Source organism: Hoplias malabaricus, chromosome 1, assembly GCF_029633855.1.
Source record: "Hoplias malabaricus isolate fHopMal1 chromosome 1, fHopMal1.hap1, whole genome shotgun sequence".
NCBI classification, from domain to species: Eukaryota; Metazoa; Chordata; class Actinopteri; order Characiformes; family Erythrinidae; genus Hoplias; species Hoplias malabaricus.
The window spans coordinates 63,033,785-63,056,035 of record NC_089800.1 but is presented as its reverse complement, the minus strand read 5'-3'; the positions used below and the strand labels follow the sequence as shown (position 1 = coordinate 63,056,035).

The window sequence follows — 22,251 nt, the reverse complement described above, 5'->3', positions numbered from 1 at the left end:
GGTGCTTGTGTGCAAGTAGAAGGGGAGGCAAGCCTACCCACCCAGAGTGCTTTCTTGGACTGATAAGTTTAGCCTCTGAATACACTTGTAGTATAATTTAACATCCGCAGAGCTAAAAAGTATGTAAAATATGCACAACTGCCTTATTTCCGTATTCCCTTTAAAACCAAATAGCCTTGAATTATGGATGAGTTTTCCAAGAGTAAAATGTTAAAATGAAACGCTGTAGCTCTACTTCTTCCACAAGCTTTGAGAGTTTTTTTAGAATATGTAACTGTTTACAGCTACAGGATCATCTTCATTAGCTATGTGTAGAGCGAACTGTAAATTACTTTAGGCAACCCCAGTAATTATTTTAATAATGATCAGTTGTCTCCGAATTAGCCTCCAGAGACCACCCAGCTGTGGCGTTTACACCTCTGTAACACCACATCCAAAACGTTTATAAACTGTATTTTGCCTTATTTATGGCTATAAAGAATCATACAGTCTTTCTAGAATGGGCTCAAATGGCTCCCATATTTTCCAACAGCACAAGTACCATGAAGATAAGATGCAGAATGCACTTATAACTTAGTCATAAAAGCCAAAGATGCTTTCACTTATGCTTTGCATCAGACTATCGCAGTTATTTATTGATGAAGCATCATCAAATTGAAGTCAAGATGGTTCTATTGCCACATCTCCTTATCTCTTTCTATAGCCCGTGCCAGATCTGGAAGCAGTTTTATTAGCTTTGAGATAAACTAAATGCAAAGTACCAGTATATCTCATCATTGCGACTACCGTACTGTGCAAAATCAGAAACCTCCCTGGATGTCTTTAATATCCAGAAGAAATTATATGCGTAAACAGGTATTTAACATGCCCTGCTCCCATTCCTTTCAGAAGACATACTTTCAGTGCAGGGATCTGTACATATCTTCACAGACATCTTATAAACATCTCTAAAGCACAGTGTTGGAAGTTCGTTTTAAACTCACCACAATCCAAATTCAAATGCATCAAACTCCATATCTCAGTGCAAAAAACTTTTCTGAGTTATGCCTTCCTCGCATCTACTCATCCGTTCAGACCCATTGAGTGGTTTTCTCTCACCGTAGAGGAGATGGGCAGAAACACCTGTGGATATTTTCTCAGACCTGTAGTAACGATGATGGTCAACCAGGTCATTGGTGATCTACCAGCTCTTGCACCGTTGTTAAAATTTCCATTTTTTCCATATCTTTTAACCATATTTGTACACCACATATGGAATCTCTTATTTCTTTAATTTTCTCCTTCCATCTACAAATGGATTATTAAACTATACCATGCCCTCAGGAATATCTCCTGAAAAATAAGTATTTATATAGACGTTGTGACTGGGAATCAAATAAATCAAGCAATGTTTCTGACTTTTGCACAGTGAGATACCTGTCCCCACAGTAAACTCTTGCAAAGACTAACATATAGAGCTGAATAAACCAACAGAGCCTTGCTCACATTTCGCATGCACACATTTCCTAAAGGAAAAATGCGCACGCGCGTGCAAGCACACACACACACACACATGTAAAAACACGTGCACTATGAATTTTATATATCAGTGTCTTTGAAGATGGATTTAACTCTCTTTCTCTTTTGCTCTCCTTTGGTACCCCCCCCCACCCCACCTCTCTCACTCTATCTGCTCCAGTATTCAGAACAAAAACAAGTATATTTACCTTCAGAGATAGGGCAGGTGAGTACCTGAGTGCTGTAAGAGCTGAGAGGAGCCACTCTGGCGGAATGTTTCTTCATCCTCCCGTCTGTCCCTGTACTGCCTCTGTGTGTGTGTGTCTGTGTGTGTATGTGTGGGAGCTACACAGCTCAACACTTCTGACAGATCATCCCCACACACTTCTTCACTGCAACTCCCACTCTTTCTCTGTCTCTTTATCGCTCTCCTTTTCTATTTTTCACTTTTTCTCCTTGTGCTGTCTCTTCCTCCAACTGTCAAATCATTTCCAGTTTCTCAAACTCTCTCTAGGTCTCTCGCCCTCTCTCTCTTTGCATATATAACTGCACTAGGGTTGCAGTTGCACTGTCATTCTGTTATCCTGCGTCTCCTAGGGAGACCGGGCTTCAAGTGAGTATGGAAGAGTGCAATCATTCTCTCTTCATCTCTCTCTCCCTCATAGTCTCTGTCTCTCTCCCCGCCTCCCTGCCCGCTTAGTGGATCCTCCGCTCTGTTTGGAAGGTAACCAAGCAGCTCAGATTAATTATGCTGTGTTAGCCCCCTGCTCTCCACCCTCCCCTCTGTGTTCAGCATCCATTTGTCACGTGGCCAAATATAGGTGAGCGCAGGTGATCCAAGGGTTAAAAAACCCTCTTCATCTCTCTAACCCCCTCCTTCCCCAATCACACTCTCTCCCTTTAGCAGCTCTAGTCCTCTACTCAGAAACTCTCTAGAGTGATGTGGGATCAAGGTCTTGTCCTCATATCTGAGCCCCTGCAGAGATCTGCTCTGTCCAACTGCCTGGCCTCAGGGACTCCTCTCTGAAAAGTCTTTGCTTTCTACACCGCTCTATCAGGCTCTTTCTCAGATTAGCTCAGGCAGCATGGCCTTCCCTGTTCTACCAGTGTCAACAACGCTGGACATCTGAGCTGCTGCTGTTGTTATAACCACAGAGGTCTGTACCAGGATCTTTCACATACACAGAACTGTGGGCATTACATTTACATATTGTCACTGTCCAGTGAAAACAGTAACTTTACAGTGGGAGGGAAAAAAACCCTCTTAACTTTCAATGAAAAACAGTGAAGAAAGATTTTATCCATTCAATTTTAAGCATTTCTACTGGTCCATTCATTATGAAATATTGACACAATATGAAGACTGCTGTGTTCAAATTATTTAGTAAAATAAAAATCCACAAAAATGGAGGTAAATGTTTTTAATGGAACAGCGATGATATATTTACTCATTTAGCACAACATTTTCCATCTCATGGCCCAAGTCCTTATGAGAAAATCATTCCATTTGACAGCCAACTTGGTAAAGCCCCCCAGCAGTTTTTTTTCCTCGAACATGAGCAGGCTGCTTCTCACTGAATTAGGAGAAATCCTTGATTATTTGTTGCCACATTAACATTTTCAAAGTTATATTTGAATCCACTGTATAGTTAAATCCAATTAGAAAGACTATCTATTTCAACTCATGACTTAAGTCAAGTTTGGCTTTGAATTACTTTCTGCAAGTTGATTTGACTTTAAACTGCTTGTTGTTTCAACTTAACTACATATGTTGAAAAGATCCATGACTCATTCCAACGTAGGTAGGCTAAAAGCATTGACATTATGTTTTTAAATTTAATTATTTGTGTCAAGAAGAACATAAAGCTTCATAGCTGCCGTTAACTCTCTTTATTAAAACTCTCTGAAAGAACATCAGAGAATAAGAACAAGTGGCAGGAAGCATTTGGGCATGTCTTGTAAAGAGACTCAACCGGAACTTCACCAATACTGCAGTGTTCCACTGGATTTAATATCTATCAAAATCTACCAAACAATTAGCAGATTATAAAAAAGTAAAAAAAAAAAAAAAAGGAGATTCAATGTCCTTGTTTTGTAGGGCATGTCCTCATACTGCCATTTGAAAATGTGTTATGTTTTATTCTTAGTCAATGAGTTTTGATTTTTATGACCACGTCCTTTTACTTGCTTATATGGCCACCGGCTTCCAATTAGTTTCTCTATTAGACAGTGGTCAATGGCCCACTGGTTGTGAAACACTGATTTTGCAGATGCTCTTACATTTAGTGACTTTAAAAAATATGCAAGAATGAGGAAAGTGTAGAAACCAAAAATGAAAACAAGACACAACCGTTTTCTTTATTTAAAGGAGTATATCATCACTGTCCAAATAAAAACATGTATCTCTATTTTTGTCGATGTCTAATTCACTGTATCATTTGAACAGCAGCTCAAGTTGTGACAATGAGAATGAATTAAAAGCATTGTTTAAAATGTAGTAGTTTTTTGTTTAAAAAAAATAAATACTATATTATTGATAAAAATTTAAATGAAGTATTTCCTTCAAATTCAGAGAAAGTCAGTAACTGAGTCCTTTGAAGCCTGGAACATAGAGGTTTTTCTTTTTTATGAGATTCTTGCTTTGAGGAAACTGAAATGGAGTGATCTCAGCTGAGGAGTCACATGGGAGAAGAATAAACAGACTAGATTTAAGCTGCATCTTTTGAGGTCTTTGTACATAAACATGAGAACTGAAAATAACTAGCACTGTGGCAAATGTAACATAAACTCCTCTTATTAATTATGTTCACAGACGTACCACAGCTTTCAGGTCATTTAAGTGGGCAAATTTTCTCTCTCTCTCTCTCTCTCTCTCTGTAATATATTTTAAGAGCTTTATGTCAGTCACATTTTGTGTGGTTTCAAAAGAAATTATGCACACTTCCAATGGGTCTTTAGCTGAAGCTACAAGGGAAGTAATAAAAGCTTGAGCCAAGCTATTGTATACTGTGTTAATCTAAAAATTGGTTTACTTTTTATTAGACGGTATTAAAAACCGAAATCTAAAACAATGAAAAAATAAAAGCTGGGCGAAAGCTAAACTGTATAGCCAAAAATTAGTAGCAGTCATCACTTGATTTGTGCCTGTTTTTCTGTTGATTTTTTAGATAGCAGTACCATGCAGTGTCCGAAACTCTTACGCATACCTGCAAGATTAAGGTTTAAAGCCCCTGGGAACCCATTTTGAAATTTTGTATTTTTATGTATAATTCTAAAGTTGGGTGTTATGTTAAACATTCAGCAAAGTTAAAATAAAAAACACAAGACAGAAATATGATCAATCTCTCCTCAAAAATGCCCAAAATATGCTCCTCAGAGCTCTCTGAGAACGGTGTGGGTGTGGTCCAATACTAATGACCATGTGTGTCTCGTTGTTTACGTTACAATGGCAACACACAGCCTTGAGAAAGAGCAGTCGCTGGGATTTTACTCAGAACTGTGGTTGTCATTTTACACAAGATAACATTGTACAATAAAATGGCACAGGCGGGTAGAATTGGCTTTATACAGCTGTTCATGTACGAACCTATGGACGTCTTTTTTCTTTTATGTGTCTGCAGTGTGGTTTCATTTGATTATTTTTATTATTATATATATGTTAACAATTGTACAAACTGGATACCTTCTAGAGTGTCTCCAAATTGGTGCTTTCTACCGCTGCTAATCTGCTGTACTGCCAACCATATGTAGCTTTTATCCCCGCAGCTACTCTGCTCTGCTTGCCGGCCTAATGTCGTTGATATTTCTACTGATATGCCATTAAACACGCATAAGGATTGTTGTTGCTATCTCTGCTGTACTCAGACTTAATCCATTCAGGCATGTTCTGGATTGTTTTGTGATCTGTCATTCCCTCCCCATAGCTTGGTGAATAGCTGGATAGTATAGTTTACTAATGGCTCCTAAGCTTTAGCTCCACAGGCTCTTCGACTCAGAGAGGAGGCATGGCTAAGGTACCCTTGTGATTGGTCAGGGTAACAGTGACATAAGCATTACCCACTTTTAGGACTGCCTAATCTACATCAAGAGGAGAGCAGTACTGGTCATATGTGAGGAGAGATTTAACATATTTCTGTTTTGTGTTTTTATTTAAACTTTGCTGAATGTTTCACATAACACCCAAGTTTAGAATTATACAAAAAACCACACAATTTCAAAATGGGCTCCCAGGGGTTTTAAGGAAAGTGTGTAATTATTTATAGACATGCAGTTAGTACAGTGTTGACGAATTGAGAAATTAGCCTTCATTAGCTACATTAGCCTTATTTCTCCAGTGCAAAAACCCAAGAATCAAATATCAGACACCTGTAATATACTGGTTGACTGACGACATTTCAACTAAAAAAAACTTTCAATAGGTAAATTATGCTGCTATTGCATAAATACTTTGTAGTTCAGTATAACTGAGCTATGGGTAATTTAGAAACCACTCCTGCACCATCTTTCATGTGTGTTTAATGCAGAGGTTTTATTACAATATCGTTTAAACAAGAGTGTTTTTGTTTCTTTTTGTTTGTTTAAGAAAGATTGCTACTAAAGAACTACAATAATAGCATGCATTTTTTATGAGTTTGCCTCCTTCACCATTTCTCTATTTGAATGGGCAGAAACCATAAAAATTACTTTCATTAAACATCATTACATTATAAAAATTATTTTGAAATAACTAATAATATCACAAGTACTTTGCAGCATTTTACTCAATTTTCCACATTAAATGGGAAACAAAATAAGTTTCTTGGTCTGAAATGGCTGAGATCATATCCCCTGCCATTGCCTGCTCAGGTTTGTCTGGTGAAAAGCATCTGGAGGCATTTTATTGATGGAGAGACCTCTGAAGATTGAAAGATGATTGAAAGAAGTTGAGGATGTTGCTAGAGGATATTGACTCATTTTTGCTGGTCCAGGCTCCTTATTTAAGCTGGAACTGACACCAAATTCACGAGAGACTGTTAAATGCATGAAAATTCACACATTGTGAAAAGTGCTACAAAACTGAACAGCTCAAGTTACAAATGAGTTTCCCTTGTAATTCAAATAGTGGATAAACATTTTCAGGCAAGTTAAATTCAACGACATACCAGGTACAGTTGGCTTCATATTCAAACATACCGTTCCACCTTAAAAGATGCAGAGCTTCTTCATTAACACAAATGTGATGGGGGCACGGGGGATTGTTTTGCTGTGAGAACAGTAGTTCTAAAGAATGGTCTATAATTCCTTTTACACACCATGTCTTGCAGAAAGAGTGTTCCCATATACTTTTTAAACCATTGTCCAGTATCCTCCACCAGAATATCTCTAGAGTTTGTGGTCAGACACTGTAGTGAATGAAAGGTCAGGACTGAACTGCCTGTTCAGGGGAGTCCTATTACTGGACAGAGGTTCACCCTACTGTCTGCAGTCTTCATGGTCATGCCTTTAATGGATTTCACTTATGGCTTTTTCACTGGCCACACACTTGATTCTCCAGACACCCACACACTCCTCCTCCGCATATACTAGTACCGTGGCCCTTGTCTTCCTCCAGACAACACAACCATGTAGTGGGATATTTCTGACACATACTCGAGCATAAACATAATTTCCTCTTTAAGCTTTTCATTCCCCCACAATCTCTCACTGTGTTACACAACGGAATAAGGCACAAAGCAGGCCTTTCTCTGCGAAATGGGTCAACTTTCTCCTCAGCTATGATAACAAGACAGAATGAGTGTGGGACACATGTTCCACAAACACATAGCTGTCAGATTTGGACTTGTTATGAACAGGGAAGCAGGCAGCACACTGTGTGTGTGAGACAGTGAGTGTATGCAGAATTCATATCTGCAGAGTAGGAATGTCATGATTATGCCGTGCAGTGTGGCAGACGTGTTATGATACACTGAGCTCACAATTTGATTCTATTTGCGATACTGAATTCACAATTTAATACGCTCAAGGTTTTAGAGGTTGTGATTTTTTTATATTTTTGTGTTAGATCTTAAATAGCAAGCATTGGAAGTTACATGGAAATACATTTGTGTGGTACAGTAATAGAGCTATGCAGAATTAAAATGTTATTAACACACATAACACTGATCCAATCTGGACATCAGAATATCAAACTGAAACTTAAAATATTCGTGTTGGTTTCATAATTGGACATCCTCCAACTGAAAATATCATTCAGAAGATATAACAAGACACTACAAAAATTTATACATACTGTATGCATTATTAGTTTTGGTTGTAATGTTGCATGTGTGGGTGGGAATGTGTTGTTGTTTGGCATTTATTTAAAGAATAAATAGTTCATTACAAAAACTATATGCCTTAAACCATTAATAGACTGTAACTGATTACATTACCCAGTGCCCTGTGATTGACTGGCGACCCATCCAGGATGTGTTTCTGCCTTGTCAGTGATTCCGGGCAGGCCCCTGACCCACCGGGACCCTGAACTGGATAAGCTGTTACACACAATGAATGAATGAATGAATGAATGATATTACCCATCTCCATAACATGCATTACCTTTGTATATTACCTTGTACATATTTATTTTTGTAGTGATATATTGTTACACCCCTCACAACCACCTTGACCACACCTTCACATACACACACACACACACACACACACACACACACACACACACACACAAAGCACTCTGCAAGGACTTCATGTAGTCATTTTATACCAATTTTTATGACTTTAATATCTTGGCTGCAGTTATACACTGAAACACTCATTAGCAGAACCTGCCCACAGAATTCATATAATTTATATGCCCTCCAGGTAACATGACTACAGATATTTCTACATTCCCATGGGAAAAATATCTAGGTACATACCTTCGTCGATCCAGTTTTAATTCCCATGTCACATGATGTATCAACAGTGTAATATTTTGAGCCCTAAGGTGTGTAAAAGCACACTCATAAGCTTTCCCATAAGAATTATGATTATAATGCTTGTTATGTGAAAGTACAGCACACCAGGCTTTGGGCTTAGAGGTAATAATAGGTTACAAAATACATGCTGTGTGTATGGGCACTCGAGCCAAAATGAAAAATTGAACTATTTAAAAAATGCTTACTCACATCCTACATTCTCTAGAGTGTGATCTTCCCCTAGTTTTCCCCATTAAACTCAATAGGGTTTTATTATAACAGTTTGTCATAGGGGGTTCTGGTTATATCCCTGAGGTAATATCAGAGAACATGAGTGGGCAATAATTCCTCTACAACTCATTACTATCTTTCAATATTCAAGCAAAAATGTAACATTGGTTCAATTACATTTACAACCATCTTGATTAGTTTTTAACCTGTTTGGCAAATCCTGGCAAAGAAACCTTACGTTTCACTTCACTGAAGCCATGGCTTTGGTTCTCATGTCTGGACACAGCAGTTATTCCTTGTTTTAAATCTGTCCTATTTTGCTGACTATCCTGCAGTAGCCTTCAGCAGACCCAAAATTCACTATCAACATTAAAATAGGTGTGTGCACAGTAATCACATTATGGCATGCTATATATTTTTAAACTGCTTGATATAAAAGGAAAATTCACACAAATCTCACTCTAGATTAACATAATTTACTCTGATTCAACAGGGAGAGAGAAATAATTCTGTACATGTATGCGCTAATTTTGGGGATCTGGAACCTACCAACACACAAACAGTGAAAGAAGACCTCCCAGGCCCCGTCCACACAGATTTGTTTATTATAAAAAAATGAGCTTTTCCTCTCTCCGTTTTTGAAAGTATCCCTGTCCAGACGAATATGAAATGGCTGCACTATCATGCCTGTCCAGTAGGGGTCTATATTACAATTAAAAGAGAGGCATCACAACACCGTGATACATGAGAGAAACACAGAGATGTTCATCCCAAATCACTCCATACTCCCTATGTAGTGCACTATGCCAGTCATGATCTAAATAGTGCATGATATATTTCTAATACAGCATCATTTCTATATATTCATACGGGAATCTGCAATCTAGTGCTAGCTGCATGTACATTGTAATTTAAAGACATACTTATTTATATAGAGAGTGAGGAGGTTTTTGTCTTTCAGACAGAGACAGGCATGCTGTGGGATGTCAGCATTTCTGAAAATATCTTTTTTCTTTCATCCACATGAACTGTGACAGCATGTGGGGTTCTGCACCCACATTTATGAAAACCAGTGCTCTTCACTTCTCACGCCTCAGCTCTTATTCTGAAAGTGAGCTGTGGCACATTTTCATTTAAAGGAACAATTGCGGTCATTCTGACTGCATCATGAACCACCGATCATAATCATACTCGATCAGTATTATATGAGTAATGCCGTGATGATGAATCTACCAGTGTATTAAACTGCCTAAAATCACTTTAGAAGAGCAGCTTTTCTGAAACCAACTATATAATGTTTAAATGATGGTTCACACTTAAAGGGTTCAGGGTAAAAGAAATTATATGTATTTCCATTTTTTTTAATATATATTTTAATTTTTTATTCAGAATCAGTCCCCTACAAAACGTATTTCTTTCTAAACAGACGGATTATATTTGTCCAGTGAAAACTGCTAAATAAAACAGTGCAGTGTCTGTTGTTTTCAGGGTAATGCAGTCCTACCTGTGAAATCTCTTGTACAAGCTCTGGAAAGAAGACTGATTCTAAAAAGCTCCTGCAAATTGAATACACTCTTTGACCTAAAGGCTGTTTTGACTGGAAATTATTTAAATGGAAAGTAATCTCTTTCTGTCTATATATATATATATATCATACATTCCTATTAGAAACACTCACTCACCCTCGTACACATGTGTATTGTGCTCTGAGACCTCCTATCATGTCATGGGCTCTGAATCCAAATGTGTCTCACACCCCTCCATGGCAACCGCCAGGGCCTGGCGTTCTTCCTCATGCTCTGCTGCCATCAGCCCATTCACAGCCTTTGTCATTTAGATCAGTGGCATGTTCCTGCACCATTGTCTACATGCTGTGCCCTGCCTTTTAAACATCTCTATTAGGAAGGAATCTAGTAGATGTGTGTGTGTGTGTGTGTGTGTGTTCATGTGTGTGTGTGTGTGTGAGAGAGAGAGAGAGAAGCATGAAGAGAATAGAACACCCACACACGAAAGTGTTCCGCACACTTCATCTCCACTTACTTAACTAAGATCTCATAAAAGACTCGCAAATGTGGGAGAATGAGGAATTTGCATAGATTCTGTACTTCGTTTTATATGACATTAAGGGTATTGTTAGAGAACTGGTCTCCTGTTTACTGTGCTGTGAGGATTTGATGGCATTCATCCACATACGCATTAGCTCAGGTATTAATGTTGGATAAATACTTCTGAATCACAGGCTCCACTCAGTCACATACCAAAGGCACTAGATGGAGCCATCCTTTCAGAGAATTCAGATTCCACTGCTACAAACCCACTACTGGGAGGGGGGCTTAATACCCCCTGTAGAAGCGTGGTACCCTTAGGCTGCTCCTTAAGCACCTCATCTATTGGCAATTAATGCCTTCAGACTGTCCAAATTTGGTGATCACAGATGGATGACTGGGTCAGTAACAATTTTAAAGAAGTGGAAATCACTCATTAGAGGAGGTGTCTTCAAATGAATTCTTTTTCATTAATTGCCAGTGTTGGCACTGAATTTCTTTCATGTTATTTAGAAATATCTGATTCTGCACAGATTGTTTACACGGGGTTTATTTATGAAACATTTCAAAGCTGTGCTAAATTTTGAACATACTCCAAATTAATAAATAAATAAAAATGAAGAGGGTGCCATCTAGTGGGAAGGGTACAGCATTGCAGCTAAATTATCTCTCCAATTAATATTATTACAATGTGCTCAAAATATATTTATTTATTTTTTGGCAAATGCAATTTAATAAACAACAACATCATGTTCCTAGCTATACATCGAGGTTCTCTTGATTGATTAGAATGATGATTAGAATGAAGTTGCAGTTGTTGAAATGAGTATAACCTTTGCAGATAGTGACTAGTTACATTTATTCAACACACGTTGATAAATGTATTTATTTATCTTTAGTATTTAACATTAGTAGTGTTTAGTCTTAACATTTAGTTACTGATTCCTGTTCATTAGTTTCATTTCTATTGTTATTACGGTGTGTAGGGGCTCTGTGTTTTGTCACATCAGTTGTAGGTTTATCCGTTTATTTTAGATTAACTATGCATCCAGAAGTATGGACCAGTATAATATTCAGTTCCCCCACTCATGGATACTGAATGTATTTAAACGATCTGCTAAAGTTTTATAAGTTTCTCAAATGTTAAACACGATTGTAACTGTAAAAAACACTTTTTCTAAAATTCGGAAGATGTTTCCTCGCCGTTTGCTGCTCTCCAGTCTGTTTGTGTGCTGGTTTAATGTGTTTACGAAGCCCCAGTGCCTGTAAATGAGTAAAAAAAACTCATCTTCGTCCAGTACGCTATGCTTTCTCTCTATCTCTCTCTGATTATGGGATTTTAATAGACAAAGGAGAGAACTCCAAACATTCAAAAGCAGTGAGATACGGATATTGCTCTATTCCTGGGTGGTATTACTCAAACTCGAGAGACAGCTAACCGCATTAGCGAAAGTGCTACACAATTAAACAACTCGAGTTTCCGTGGTAATTCAAACAGTGAGTAAAAACTTACAGATAAGTTAAGCTTAAAAAGCACGTAGACCCTGAATGTAAACAAACCAGAGATAACGAACACAAGCGTAGACGTCCCCTTTAAGTAGTTCCTTGAGTTGAAAATTTTGTCTACACCACTTTGCTTGGCGACATTTTTCTACTCGAATCATTATTTTACTCAAGTAACAACACTTTTACTTGAGTATCGATCTTGGCTTCTGTACCGACCTCTGAAAGTTTGAAAACAAACATATTATTACAAGCATTAAACATGTCCCATTCCTGGTAGTTAATGCATTATCTCCTACTTTGAATTAAATCAAGTCAATTACAATGTCAGAGGAACTCTGAATAAATGTGTGTGTGTGTGTAATTAGGACTAATAGCCTATACGGTCTTTAACAGTAATCAGTTCTGGTCTGTGGTGAAGAGGTTATCCCTCACTGTATTATTATTCTTACTTCTTTATCAGGGAGAGGATGCTGACAATTATATTAAATTACCAGATGGGGGCAGTGTGGAAATTTCTATATTTTAAGTTTCCATAAACATCTATTTTTCTTTAATTGCATTCATGAGTAATTCAGAATGAATAAATAGAAAAGCACAGGCTTCTGTCACTCCCATCCATAGTAAAATGCTTAGCAAGTTCAGAGAATCTTAAAGACACCACACACCACATTTCATTTAGTCCTCTGTAGCCAAAGGTTTATAGACACACACTCACCCAATGTTTCTTCTGATACGAAAGATATTAATATGTAGTTTTCCCCTTTCTACTCTTGTGTGAAGACTTTACATTAGATTTTGGAACATCTCTGTGAGGATATGATGGCATTCCATAGGAACATATTAATCCTTTTAATAAAAATTATTATAATTTTTTTTTTTGTAAAATGCAATAAAAAACGGATTTAACTAACACAAGCACAAAGTTCATATTTCAATGCCTACAGCCAAAAAAGGGAGGGAAATGTAGGCAGATGATTCCTCTCAGCAGTCATTGTTCATTTAACCTATGCCCCACCTCAACCTCCATAGACACATCCTGTTGCAAGTTGAAGTAGAACTTTTGCCCTTTCTTGCTTGATGTAAGAATTAAGAGTGTCAACAGTTGTTTTTTTGTTTTCTGATTCTACTTTTCAGGATGTGCAGGCAGGACAGTCAAGCACACACACAATTTATCCCAATTATTTGTTTACCTGATTGTTTATGTTTAAATGCCGTCTGGCATGTTTCATATATTATAAATAAAAAAAAAAGTTCTAATAGTCATTTGACAAAAGAAAAAAAAACACATACTGTGTCTAAAAATTCATGCTGTTGTAACACAAGCAGAATGATATATGGTATTTTCTTGCTGAAATAACCATGGACTTCCCAGCAAAAGCCAACACTTTGATGGCAGCATATGTCTCTCTAAAGTCTCACATTGGCAAGTCACCCGTAACATACCATAACCCTTACTATGATAGATGTTTGCTTTTGCTCTTGTTTATAACAGTCTGGATGGCCTTTTTGTCTTTGGCGTTGGAGAACTTGATATCTGTTTTCCTACAAACAAGCCATAGTATTTTACATGGATTAGGATGATACACCCAGTCTGGTGCAGGAAAAACAAAATGCAACCCATGCAGAGGAGTAAAGATTAGACATCTGTAGTAGTAGTCTAAATATGTGTTTAGTTGCATATGTATGAGCTCTACTACACATTTAATACCAGGCACTTGCTTTTTAAGCCTGGTTGGTTTGGGGTGGATTATTTAATTCAGCAGCTCTTGCTGTAAAGTGCGTATTTATTCCCCAAGTGAGTCCACCGCTAACTGTGCTTCTCTGGTTAAGTAAAAGTGTAGCATCCTATTAGGCTTGTGGGTAAAAATAGATGGATAGGAGCAGAGAGGAGAGGATACGTAAGGAGAGACAGAGAGATGAAGAGATATGAGAGCTGCAATGAGGCCTATTCCACCCTCACAGCACTCAGGATAAAGGTTTACATCACACCCGCATATTTCCCTCTAATCACGTTAGGAAGAATAAAACCTCCCGGAAACGCTCATTCTGAGACAGTTCCAGATGATTATTTCCACTACAGTGTTGTACATCATTATCTGTTGAGATTCAGCTGCATTTGAAACTTCGCTGGTCAACTAATGATGGAGGATTCACAGTAGTGTATTTCCAAATTGGTTCATTTATCACCATGAAACCTTCCAAATAACTTTCAGTCAAAACTGATGTATTGTGTTTAAAGATACATTTGGCAATTTCATTTCATTTTCTAACTAGTACAAATAAACTGTAGAGTGCTGTGATTGGAGAGACACAGACAAGGAGGTGGGACACTTCTGAAATGCCTGCTACCTACATAACATCAGAACAAAGTCATAATGACTTGTTTAATACCACGTTGTCAGACTTAGGTTGACTGGAGGGGTAGGAGCTTCATATCCCCAAATTATTATGCTAAAGCACACAAAACATTTTTTCCATAATATGAATCCTTTAAATAATATTTGAAATGAGTATTTAATTGTGTAGGCCTTATACCAGTGTCTGTATTTTGTTAATTTTACAGCTTTTGCACAAAAAAAGCATTATAACACACATAATGTAGGTGCAGCTTCAGTTTCCACACTATATAAATGTACACTGCTTGGCCAAAAATAAGTTGCACACACAAAAATGTTGTGGCACTGTCTTTACCTTTGATTATGGCACACATTCCCTTAGACAACCTTATGCAATATCCCAGCATTTATTTCCATCCCACGTTACATTATACTTTGGCCAAGATCTTGTTTTGACGACAGGAAATTGAACCACAAGATACACAAGTCTTCTCCGGCACAGCCCAAAGACTTTCTATGAGGTGAAGGTCAAGTTCTGTGGTGGTAATTTGTGTGAATATGATTCCTCATGTTCCCAGAAGCGCTCTCTGACTATTTCAGCCTGACGAATCATGGCATTTTCATCTTGGAATATGCCTGTGCCTTCAAGGAAGAGCAAAATCCATTCATGGGATAATCTGGTCATTTGGTACGTTCAGGTACTCATTTCACTCACTGATTTCATTTTACAGACACATAATATTTCTGAGAATTTATCTAACCAGATATAACAGCCCCCGAGCCTCTAGAGGTTTGTACAATGCACTGAAAAATTACACTTTGATATTGTGTTATTCTTTACATCAAAGAGTTGCATGAGGGTAGGTCCTCCTTGTGGGTCTTGGTTCCTGCCACAGTTTCTTCCTCCAGTCTCATAGGAAGATTTTCACTGCCACTGTTGCCTTTGGCTTGCTCACATGGGGCTTTCTGAGTCACAATATCTGTTCTGATACCAATTCTCTAAAGCTGCTTTGCGACAACATTATTTGAAAAAGTGCTATATAAATCAGTTTGATTGACTGATTATTGATTGGTTGATTGATTGATTGATTGATTGACTGATTGATTGATGAAGTCTTGTCTGTCCCCAGTCATTCAACATTTTTGTTTGACCATAATTACATTTGCTATGTTGATGGTTCACTGTTGACTTTCCTGATTTTAACAATGCATTAGACAATTCTTAACCCCATTCTTAATTCACCTGTTCTCCTTAGTTGTCCCTTTGCTTGATAAAGGCCAATAACAAAGCAACATGTTTTCTATGATCACAAGATGTGTTGTTCCAATAGGGCTGTTTAAGACATGGGAGAAATTTGAAGATGTACCATAATAAATGAACTCAGCTACTTCAGGATGCACCTGTCGTGGACAGCTTTCACAGTCTCCCTCAGTTTTTTGGGATGAGCTGAAATGACGTTTGGGATCCAATATTAATCACTGATGTTCTCAAGGGATGAATGCCATCAGATCCTCACAGACATGTTCCTACATCTAGTATAAAGCTTTTGCCAGAAGAAGTGATTTTACTGCAGTGAAGAGGGACAAACGTCTTTTTACTACACTTAACTTTAGATGAACTGTGTCCCTTTCATATTTCCATTTAATATTTGCATATGCATCAACCGAGCATTGCCATATTCGTGCAATCCTAGCCCACTTAAATTCAAATACAATTATCCAGCTGAAATAGATTCATGAATTTCTGTCTGACTGATGCAATAAAAGGCTAAGGCTGGAGTCTGCTTTTCGTGGGAAGCTCAGTGCACTGCCCTTGTGGAAGGACACGGTGTGAGGCTCTTGGTCCTTGGTCCATGTGGAGTATTAATTGAGAGGCCTTTTGCAGCACTTCATGTGTAGAGCGCTTATGTAATGCAGTTTGTGGGGTGAAGAAAATTCTTACTGTTAAAATCCTCCATCTGGATAAATACACACACACACACACACACCACACACACACACCCAAACGCACTGCAATATTTATTCCACATGATTCATGCGGACCTGTGCACTAGTGGCACACCATTACTCCACAGCTCCTTCCAGGGCTTTACCACTGTGTTTTCTGAGCAGAAAAGAGCCTGTTCATCTCATTAAAAGTCCTCAACTACATTCATACACAGGATTGTCACTGGTAGATTTCAGTGATATATAACTGCAGCAATATACACTGAAGTATGATGGTTGATGGTTTATTGTGTGTTATATGTAAATCAGCCTTTACAGACCCACTTATTCAGAGCAGCATCCAGTTCTAATTATATTACAGATGTGGGTAAATGTAGTTAGTGTTAGGAGTCTTGCAGAATAACTCTTAGTGGGGTCTTTCTACTCAAGCTGTGAACTGGGATCCCAGGTCTTCAGCATAAGGAGCAGTGGTGTTACTCACTGTCTGAATAAAATCTCTACTGTATATCCATTATGGATGGAATTGCCCTTTATTGTATCACTGTGAAGCTGCAAGTTATTTTCCCAATGAACAGAAGAACTGAAATGGTCGGGAATATCTTGGAATAAAATCTTGTTTCATAAACTGCTGTTGAAATAAATTAGGTTTTTGCCTCTCCTGTAAAGTTACTATGAGGTTTAGTCCTGACAGCTCTAACGTATTGATTGACCAGTGCAGTGCATCACCAGGCAGACAGCGAATTTAATGCTTCACAGCATAAATGCAATACCAGCATTTTGTCCATACACTGCCCCCCTACGAGCTAGTGTTTACAGCGTAGTGGATCTATTAATAGAACAATTAACCGCCCACAGTCTACATAACCCCATGAATATCAAGTAGTATGTAGTTTCTATCAGCTCATCATTGCATAATAGCTTTACGTGCCGGGGCGTATGCAAGTGCTTAGTCAACTCTTAGGAGAATAGTGGCTCTATTCAATTAGCTGAGACTCTGCTGCAGCCAGTGGTGTGGGGAGAGCACCACAGCAAAAGCCAGCAACATTAAATTAACTCCTACAGAGCACATAACAGCACATAGTGGAACTCTTCGCAGGATTTCATTTCACACTGGTGGACTTCAATCTAAAAGTGGTGATTTGACTCTCTCTTTCAATACATTTTCTCTCTCTCTCTCTCTCTCTCTCTCTCTCATCTCTCTCTCTCTCTCTCTCTCTCTCTCTCTCTCGCTCGCTCTCTCATCTCTCTCTCTCTCTCTCATCTCTCTCTCTTTCTCTCTCTCTCTCTCATCTCTCTCTCTCTTTCTCTCATCTCTCTCTCATCTCTCTCTCTCTCTCTCTCTCTCTCTCTCTCTCTCTCTCTCTCTCTCTCTCTCTCTCTCTCTCTCTCTCTCTCAGGGGTAAGAGAAGGATGTTAGATTGTTTTGTTCCAATTCCACAGATCAAAATACTAAAGTCTAAAGGTTGCGCACGACCTTCCTCTAGTGCACGTGTGTAAATAAGTGAATACATTATCATGGGAACTTTACAGTGTAAAATGTGAAGAAGTACATCTTTATTGATTAAGTTTAAGGCCCATGGTGCCAAAACTTTTCCACAGGCCACAGTCAGAATAAATTCAGAAACATTTAGAATCTCAGCCATCAGCTCCCTATGTCATTTGACCAGAGGGGCCAAAATCTTTGCAAATGACTATTGAATCCCTGTCAACTGTAAATGCACACATCTATCTCTACTATCTCCAGAACACATTCACTGGTCTTCACTGGTATCACATGGAAACGGTCACTCAGTGGTAGGTCATACTTTACTGTGGGTCATCTTTTAAACACCTACAGAAGCTTTTCAGGACCATAAACCTATATGAAGGCTTAATCCAATAAGCATCAGTGGTGCTAAAATCTGTTTCAGTTTATTTCTATGGAGAAAGTGAGAACAGATCTATTAGTTCACACAAAGGCTTAAGTCATGGAGCCTTATAAACTCCATAATAAATACACCAGCCAACACAGCTTAAGTGTTACTGTGGCATTGTAAGACACAAAAACAAGAGGAACTGGACCAAAAAACACAACATCAAAAGCCACGCTTAGATGCTCCCTCATGTGCTTCTGCCTTTCTCCACGCGTCTCTGGCACTTACTTCTGTGGCTGGAGTATCCAGGATAGTAGCCGTAATATCCCGTCATCCGTAAAATCCGGTCCTCAATGTCGTGCACCCCGTTGGCCGTCACTTGGGCTGCATCCTTGTAGGTCGCGCTTTTCTCGGTCTGCTGGCTTTTTGGGGATTTGGGAGATCTGGGAGATCTGGGGGATCTGGGGGTCGCTTTCCCAGGGAGGTGGGCGCTTCTGAGCGGCTCCAGGCGCACTCCGCACTGCTCCAGCACTTCGCTCTCCATTCCCGCGAAAACACAAGCTACAGGCCCGCTCCTAGAACCCGAGCCCGCTGTGGAGAGCACGAGCCCGCGGCGGAGGACTCGCACACATTCCCTCACACACCGCGCGGAGAGCCGCGCTGATTAATCTCTTCCTCGATCAGACACCAGGGGGCGCCGCAGTCAACACGAGACAACCGCTCACACGGTGGATTCACAATAACCGTAGGCTTCAGTTTCTGGACCCACCCCTATTTCTACAAGACCCGCCCACTCAGCTGTGATTGGGTAATGTTGCCCCATCCTGAGTCATGATAGGCCTGCTGCTGGTGAGTACGAACAATAATCCAATCAGAAGAGCAGGCGGGAAAACGTCAATTAACAACAGCAATAACATAATTAGTAATAATAATAATAACATTATTATAAATACTGCTAAATAAATATATAAGCAAGCCTAGTACTTTTCTCATACCCAAGTTTGCTAAGAAAACGTCACTATAAAATAACTGGAAAACCATTAATACAGCAGGCACGCTCAATCATTTATATTATAGGCCTGATAATAATAATAATAATAATAATAATAATAATAATAATAATAAAGATAAGAAGAAAAGGTTTACTTTTAACTGTGCCTTAATAATATCTGCTATAAAACTAGCTGTTATGGCTAAATCTCAAATCGCTCCCTACTCCCAGTATGTGCTGCTACATTCTAAGAGTACTCTAATGTCAATATGCACTTTTTTTGGTGCAGGATCTGTTTTCTTAAGTCCTATGTAATTCACTAGGTTGGGAGTAGGAAGCCATTTAAGATCCAGCCTGTATAAACAATTTGGAGTAGTATTAGATAACTGTAGTATATGTGGCTGACTACTAATTTTAACATAGAAGTTACTTTTATGATTACTACAAATAATAATAATAATAATAATAATAATAACAATAATAACAACAATAATAATAATAATAATGATAATAATAATAATAATAATAATAATAACAATAATAATAATAATAATAATAATGATAATAATAATAATAATAATAATAATAATAATAATAATAATAAACAAAATGCAGAAGTAGAAAAGGAGGTGTGAGCAAAATCTTAAAAAGTTGTATTTTTTAAATTATTATTATTTTTTTTACAGATTGTTTTCTAACCCAAAGTAACAGTGGATGACACTGCATAAATAGACCGCCAATCGGATGATCCTTAACTAGTCTTAGTGGTGCAGTTTCATTTGTACACTACTGGCCAATCATAGTAAAGGAGGTGGATTTTGATGGAATAGGGGTGGGGAAAAACAACAAGGCCTGCACTGACACACCAGAATGATTGTAAAACAGGTAGAGGAGGATGAGAAGAAGGTGGTGAGGGTGGAGGAGGAGGAGGAGGAGGACTGGGAGGGTTAAGTGGTCCTTGTGACTTTATCGTCATGGAAGAACTCACAATGTTTCTTCTTCACCCGTGTCCTCACCGCAGGCCAGTGACAGGCCATATGGACTGCTCTCTGACTCTCAGCCTCGCAAACACAAAACACACTGTTTATTATTTATTTGACTAGACTAGAAAACCATAGCAGATAATTACTTGTTAACACACTGCTAGACAAAGACCAATGGCCTAATATAGTGAGTATCTTGGCTGAAAATACTGAAGGATCCTTTGATTCAGTTTTTAAAAAATCTAACGAAACTTCAATCAAATTCACAGAGACACTTAAGCAAGAAAAATTAGCTTCCTGTATTTACCTCTTCATGCACTGTAGCACAAAATGTTTGTTGACAATTCCTAATGGTATTAGATTAAAGGGCAGCCATGGTGGATAATTTGTATTATTTAATGTATAAAAAATGGGATGCTCTGGAGCAAGTTCACCATGCCCGGATCCAAGATTCTGGTGGAACTCCATTCTCTGGAGTGATGGAGCTCCATTCAGCATTAGTACATAACCTCACTGATGTCGTTGTGGCCATCAAATCCTCATCTAACCTTCTAGTTTAAAGCCTTCCAGGTAGAGTACAGTCTGTTAATGCTGGAAAGTTTGAAAACTACTCATTGATGCCTTTTATTTCAGAAGAAAATATAAGATGATTAAAATTACAAACTTTTGGCCATACATACAGTGTATAACAGTCCTCCACGTTCTGTACATATGCTGTACTTTAATACTTAAGGACATGAGAAACAGAGGCAGAATTAGATTATTACTGCTTTATAATATAGGTACTATATTGCATTATAATCCCATCGTTTTTTACACAGATTGTTCATATTGCTCTAATTATATCAGAAAGACATTCAATATCCTGAGGTTTTGTGATAAATGAATGCAGGACAAATTTATATCTTTAGTAAAAAACTGAATGAATCAAGACCAAATGAGACCAACTTTCATGTTGTTTCAGAACAAGCAAACACAAAGAATAAGGATAATGTGCAATTATTTGTCATTTTACAAAGTGCAACTAAATGTGTCTTCCACATTTAACCCATGTGTGGCAGTGAACACACACACACACACACACACACACACACACACACATGTGGACTAGGGGCTGTGAACACACTACCAGAACAGCGGGCAGCCATCCCCGGCGCCTTGCTAGCATTTGTGGTTTCGGTGCCTTGCTCAACGGCACCTCAGCCGTGACTTGAGGGAGGAGGACAGTGCTATTCCTTCACTCCCACCGCTACCATTGTCTTGCTGGTCGTGGGATTGAACCAATGATTTGCAGCACAATAATTATCCCAAACAAACTGCCAAAAAGGTCAAGACAAGCTTATAAAATACCAAAGCTCCTCTTCAGAGGCATACACTGCCAACTTAAAGTCCAGCTGTGAACCGCACGGAATGTGTGTTTTGTTACCAGGGAGGTGAGAGTGAGAAAATGCAACCAATGTCTAAGAATGAACAACAGAGGTCTCTTTGCTGATTTAAAAAAAAAAATGAAAGTCAATCTACCTGAAAGGAAAGGAAGCTGTAAGAAAGATAGAGCGGACCAATGGATTATTGTTCATTTAGATATAAATATTATATCACTTCTGAGTGATTTTCTGTTAAATATATGAGCTGTGGTGGCCACTTTCTTTTCCCCAGCAGTAAGAAACATTTACCAAAGGCTTGAAGTGCACTTCAGCAGTCACATCTTTAAGTGCATTGCATTATCAGCATCTTTACAATTTGGGCTGCACTGCTTTATCAGCATCTTATGGTAAAAGGTCACATTTATGGCTAATTTGTCTCTAATCTATGACACAGACATAAATACCAGCAGTGTTACTGTGATTGCTAGTGAGAATAGGCATCCTAAAGGTTTTATAGGGAATATATATATACTCAGTTTTACACCAGTTTTACTCATATTTAC

The 22,251-nt window shown here is 38.4% G+C and overlaps 1 protein-coding gene across 1 annotated transcript in view; it reads right to left on the bottom strand.

Moving 5' to 3' along the window:
• Positions 1-18,916, bottom strand: part of slc35f4 (solute carrier family 35 member F4) — a 32,391-nt gene extending 13,475 nt beyond the window's left edge. The window contains exon 1 of the mRNA XM_066681163.1: positions 18,639-18,916. Within this exon, the coding sequence (XP_066537260.1) occupies positions 18,639-18,894 (256 nt within the window). The 5' untranslated portion in view covers positions 18,895-18,916. The remainder of the gene's footprint in view (positions 1-18,638) is intronic.
• Positions 18,917-22,251: the final 3,335 nt, after the last annotated feature.